This window comes from Apaloderma vittatum, unplaced genomic scaffold (assembly GCF_000703405.1).
Source record: "Apaloderma vittatum isolate BGI_N311 unplaced genomic scaffold, ASM70340v1 scaffold19494, whole genome shotgun sequence".
Taxonomy (NCBI): Eukaryota; Metazoa; Chordata; class Aves; order Trogoniformes; family Trogonidae; genus Apaloderma; species Apaloderma vittatum.
Window position 1 is genome coordinate 26,254 of NW_009711190.1, and position 6,000 is coordinate 32,253.

At 37.0% G+C, this 6,000-nt stretch overlaps 1 protein-coding gene across 1 annotated transcript in view; it reads left to right on the forward strand.

Annotated features, from left to right (window-relative positions):
• Positions 1–6,000, forward strand: part of LOC104272553 (centrosomal protein of 192 kDa-like) — a gene marked incomplete at its 5' end in the record, with an annotated part of 31,183 nt that overhangs the window by 24,838 nt on the left and 345 nt on the right. The window contains 3 exons of the mRNA XM_009867575.1: positions 576–697; positions 1,596–1,719; positions 2,189–2,247. Coding sequence (XP_009865877.1) covers positions 576–697; positions 1,596–1,719; positions 2,189–2,247 — 305 coding nt within the window. The remainder of the gene's footprint in view (positions 1–575; positions 698–1,595; positions 1,720–2,188; positions 2,248–6,000) is intronic.

Genomic DNA, 6,000 nt, shown 5'->3' on the forward strand with positions numbered 1-6,000 from the left:
AACCAGTCCTTCAGTACACTGAGTGGGGGTCCTGACGATTGTAAATATTTTGGCCTAATTTCTGAATGTAACAATTTCCATATAGTGGATTATTGGATTCTGTCTCTCCAGAGAGACCTTTCTTTGAGAAGGACATTCATAATACGAAGTTACTACAAAGTTTTTTGCTTTTGTGAGAATTCAGGCTGTAACAACTTATACCTTCTTTCCGAACAGTTGTTTAGCTGACTTTGCTGTTCTTGAGGCATATGGGCAGAATATCTGCAGAGGAGTTGTTTTTTGTTTTGGCTTTTAGTAAAATCTTCGTTGCTACCACCCTTCTTGAGATTCCACCTGTGCTGCTAGTTTGTTGTGAACTGGCTTGTAACAAATAAAGTATTGATAAGACACAGAAGCCTGCTGAAATATTCCTCCTAAACTGTTGATTCTGTCTCAATGACCCAGACTCTACTGTTTCTGAAATATTTTATTTTAGATAAAAAGCCTTGGATTTGGTAAGGGAAATAACTTACGTACTTGAGTACTTAAACACTTCCGAATGCAACGTTTAAAGGCTTCTCTATTTTTGCCCATAGGGTACTGAAATGGAAAATGAAGCTTCAATTGTGACAGCTTTCCCAAGTGTCCTCACAAAAACTGAGCTTCCAGTTAGACCAGAAATGAGGGTTTACTCTGAAGCATCTACAATTAGAGCAGGGTATGTATGGACAAAACTTTAAAGAAGAGAATCTTCAACTGAGTAAAAATGGAGCAGGGGTGGATCCCAACCCCACAACCAAAACCTTTTTTACCATTAGGACAGCTGTGTAGTGGAACAGGCTGTGCAGAGAGTCTGTGCAGCCTCTGTCCTTGAAGGTTTTTGGGATTTGACTGGACAAAGCACTGAGCAGCCTGGTCTGACCTCACAGCTGACCCTGATTGGTGCAAGAGGTTGAACTAGCAACATCCTGAGTCCCTTCTGACATGAATTACCCTATGATTCTCTGTTAAAGAGTAAACAGCTCCAAAAAAACCAGATTTGCCAAACTCTTAATGTCTTTGTTCAGTCTCCCATGCTTTTTATTTTCACCTGGGTTTCTAGGTTGCCTAACCATGATTCGTTCTTGTAAATGAGCTGGTAGAATAATGTGCATCTTTTTTGTATACTCCGCTTATGGTGACTCCATAAAACTGTGAAGTCACCTCTGAGAGGACCATGTCTTAACTTTATGGTTCTTAAGTCTTGGTTAAATTTCCGGTTCTTTTACTATGAGATCATGTGAATATGGCAGGGGAATAAAATGTTTTGGTTAAACATGTCATCTCTGAGAAGAGTTTGGTTCTCTAGTAAAGCATATGGGGAAAAATGCCAATTGTGAAAATGTGGTTAAGTAAGTGCACATATATTTATGCCACAGTGATGCTTTCATTATTCCTTCTGACTAAAATGTATTGCCTAAAAATCTTAGGGTGAGAGAGTTGATGCCTTCAGCATCTTTCAATTTTTCCTGCTGTAGTCTCAGAAAGCACACTTGTTATCTTGAAGTATGCAGTAAATATATCCAGACCATATAGGTAGGAAATCTTAATAACTTAAATCCCTTTTTTCAAATCAGACAAAATGAGGTAATTCGAGGAGTATATGCACCAGAAGACCTGTACACTTTTCCCCCAACTGTAGTTGGGGAATCACACACGTTAAAAGTCAACTTGCGGAATAATTCCTCTACAACACACTTGGTAAGTCTGACAGACCTTATTGTGAATAGATTGTCATGAATCCTTACGACGGTTCAGCTGCACTGCTTTTTCACCTCTTGGCAGAAAATTGCAATGGTACAAGTCTTAGTTTTCTAGTTTCAGAAGTCATTATTATATTTGAAGAATTTTGTTCTCCTGTAGTTTTTCCTCTTTTCTCTTGTCTGATTGAAACACCGAGTGTATTTGCAATATATTTGCAACTGAAAAAATAATAGATTGTAGTTTGCATAGATTTATTATTATCTTGATTTATTTATTTTAATTTTTAACTTCAGTAAAATATTGAGATGTGAATTTTTCCTACTACGCACAAATTGCAGTATGCTTTATTTTTAAACCCTGGCTAAAGCTGTATTTTAAGTGACCTGATTTATCTGAAGCATGTCATAAATTGAATATGATAGGCTTAGATATAGTGCACTTTTAAGCATTTTGTATTAAATCGCAGCTGCAATTTGTAAGTCCCGGAGAGCCTTTCTACATCAAGCACTCGAAATACTCTCTAAGGTGAGTAATGCATATGCTAACGTTCTCTCCTAACAAAAAAATTAGACAAGTAATTCATTAAGCTAAATATCTTCTCTACTTTTACAGAACTAAAATATAGATAATTCTGTCTCTCTAGTTAATGGGGGGGGTTGTGGTGTTTTTTTTTCTGATGGTTTCTTATTTTTGTTTTGGGTTTTTTTGGGTTTTTTTTTGCTAAGCTGTACTCTGAAATCTTGGTTAGAAGCAGAATGAGCCCACACAGTTATTTCTGCATCTGCCAATTTCTTCCCTGCAAATTGTTTCTAACAGTGCTGCTGCTTTTAATGCTAAGCCTAATGCTTCATTTAACCATTTGGCATGCTGTGCACAATCAAGTCATTCCTTCCATTTATACTTCCTGCACAAGAGACCAAGCAAATTGCCTTCATCATGCTTCTAATTTGACAAACCTGCAGAGCTGCATCAAAAATTCTCTGCAAATACAAGGTTCTACCAGCCAGACAAATTGCCCGGTCGTACCAAGTTTTTCAGCATATTACCTATATAAAAGGAATTGTCAAGTTAGGGATAACAGTCCCTCAGAATAAACTCAGTTATCTTTGGAGTTCATTCCAACAAGTGTTTGACAGTCCTATTAGTCATCTCTTCATGCAGTGGATCATCTCACGTGCTCATCTGTGACAGTGGGATTATTAGGAAGACATAAATACAACCGTTTCATCAGAAGTCATCCAGCATACATTCTCATTGTTTAAACAGGTCTGCCATTTTAAAGACAGGGAAACTATGGGTATGCAGAAGAAAAATTGTGAGCAAAATCATAAATGAAACTAGATACTCTGGCTCCTAACCTGGTTTTGTGTCTGCCGGTGATCGTTAGTATTTATTATTAAGACAGGGCTGTGGTGGTGTTAGCCACAGGTATTTAAGGCTGCTTTTCAGGGTAAAATGTTATATCTCCATTTTGGCATGTGTTCTAGTATTTCTGTTTAACTGGCATCTTTTTATTAAATGTGGCACAGAAGGGTGGGGTTTTTTAATGGAGGCGGTGATCAAGATAAAATCTATCCAAATAAAGACTAGCTAGATCTGTCTGAGGCTGCACAGCTGCAGACAAAGGACAGGATGACTTGATTGTCCCTAAAATAAAAGATGAGTAATTTTACTGGAAGGCACTTAGATATTGCAAAAATATTCTTGAGGAATGCTGTAAAAGCTATTTAGTGTATTTTCTGCGAGAGGTGATAAATTCCTTTTGACTTTATCCAAAACAGACTTAAGTTCAAAATTCAGTCTACCTTTTCTGAAGTTTATTGATTGATTATACTACACTTTATAATAACATTCTACAACCTTTTTTCCTGGTAACTTCGGCTGGTTTCTTTTTTCAGTTGTGTATCTTGGCCTTCCCTAACGTTTTTTAAATTTCATTTTTCTGAAGGCAGTGTAGGTCTCTGAAGAAGCTCTTACCTTTAAGAGCATAAAGCTCAAAAGAATTTACTTGACTTGGGTAGATGGTTTTAAAAAAACATGGAGAGAACTTATTTGAATGGTTTTTATTTGAGAACAGCATCAAGGAGCATTTGAGGAAAGCCAGTTTCCAGGGTAGTATTTTTTTATTGCAAAGAGACTACCTTTTACAAGTTGACTCTTAAGTGATAGAAACATGGATGAAACATTTAAAAAAAACATTTCACTTTTTAAAAACCTTTGGTTAAGTTCTGTTTCTGCAAGGATTACCAGGTTATGCCCATTTTAAAAAAGTTTGAAACATAAAGCATTTTGATAATCTTCACAAGTTATCTGAAATAAATTTATTACAGTGTGGTATATATTTTAGATATTATTAAAAGATAAAACTGAGTTTTGCTTATCTCATTATTTTTGTTTCCAGTAGCCACCATTCCGGGTGTCAGGAATCACTGTTCATTGATGATAGATCTGGTTACTACAGCTTAGATGCAACTTACCCATATTCTTCCTTTTAAAATTGCCTATTGCTGCTGTGGTGTTTAGAGGACTACAGTATTAATTTCACCATGAAATAGGCTTTAGGCATACCTGACTTTTTAGAACTACCGCTTGAAACTGGTGCAGCAATCTGTGAAGGCCGTATAGTATTCATAGACTAATTGAGTTACTGGCATAGTGAAAAGTTTGAAGTAAAGTAAAACTTCCCATTAAGAGAAAAACAGTTAATTGCAGGGGTTTCTGGTTGTCCTGTCACTATGTTCTTGACTACTTGAGAAAAATCCTGCAGATTGCTTAATTTCTAAGAACATTTCTGCTATGTATTAGCCCAAAGAGCTATTGTAGCTGCAGTCTGAACTTTCCCATTTTGTTAATTGAAGAAGTTGAAAAATAGCATTTTTTGCTTTGGATGAGGAAGCATGAGAAGTCAAATGTGGTGAGCCTTATCCTGATTGTGAGAAATCAGCTGGTTGCTATAAAACACTTAAGTAATGACACAGAATTAAAAAATGGTTTGGGTTGGAAGAGACTTTAAAGATCATCTAGTCCAACCCCTCTGTTATGGGCACACACTTCCCACTAGACCAGGTTGCTCAAAGGCCCATCCAGCCTGGCCTTGAATGAGACATCCACAGGTTCTCTGGGCAAGCTCTTCCAGTGCCTCACCACTCGCACAGTGAAGAACATCTTCCTTACATCTAAATCTGCTCTCTACAACTATCTGAAAGGAGGTTGTAGAGAGGCGGAGATTGGTCTGTTCTCCCTAGTGGAGAGTGATAGGATGAGGGGAAATGGGTTTACATTGCGCCAGAAGAGGTTCAGGTTGGATATGAGGAAGAATTTCTTTACTGAGAGGGTTGTCAGGCATTGGAACAGGCTGCCCAGGGAGGTGGTTGAGTCACCGTCCCTGGAGGTGTTTAAGAGACAGGTGGATGTTGCGTTGGAGGGAATTATTTAGTAGGTTAGTAGGGCTGGGACAAAGGCTGGACTCGATGATGTTCTAGGTCTCTTGCAGCTGATGCGATTCTATGATTCTACGATACGTAGGGCCTATATTAAGGGTAAGAGTGCAGACTAATTATGATAGGTTGTATTAGTGTAGAGGAAAGGAATATGAAAAAGTAGGAAGAAAATAAGAAAAAGTAGGGAAAATAAGCACATTCCAGGGGACATTGAACAATACTAAATACTGTTAAGGGCAGAAAATTGAAGCTATGATAAAGGATAACAAAACCATCTTTTCTTTCTTTGTCTTACTAAATGCTGCTGTTAATTTTTCCTTATTACAATGTGCGCCTGTTGCAGTTACCTGTCTGGTAGTGCTGGATATTTCTGTTGAATGCCATGGAATCCAACAGGCTGCCACTCAGCATTTCTGGCTTGTTGCTTGTATAGCTTGTATTTTTAAAACATTCACTTTGACAATTAAGATAGACAAATATTACATCTGGTATGTTTTTATGCAATCTGAATAGAAGAGGAATTAGATAATGTAAAAGGTGTAATGTAAAATCTTTAGAACACTGTTTGAAGATGGGTATATTGACTTCCAGTGATTCAGGAAAGTATTTCTTAATTTGGAGGAAGTTAGAAGTAATTGAAATTATTTTACTAGTTTCAAATTGGTCGAATTTCAAAAAAAATTGGAAGTTTTAGTGTCCTTGTAGTATGACTTCTGAAGGGATTAAATGTAGTAACTTTGCCTTAAATATAGTTTATGCACTGTCAATATTACTACAAAGAGACAGACCAAACTTACCAAGGTAAATGAGCAGCAATAAAATATTGTAGTACTTTGCA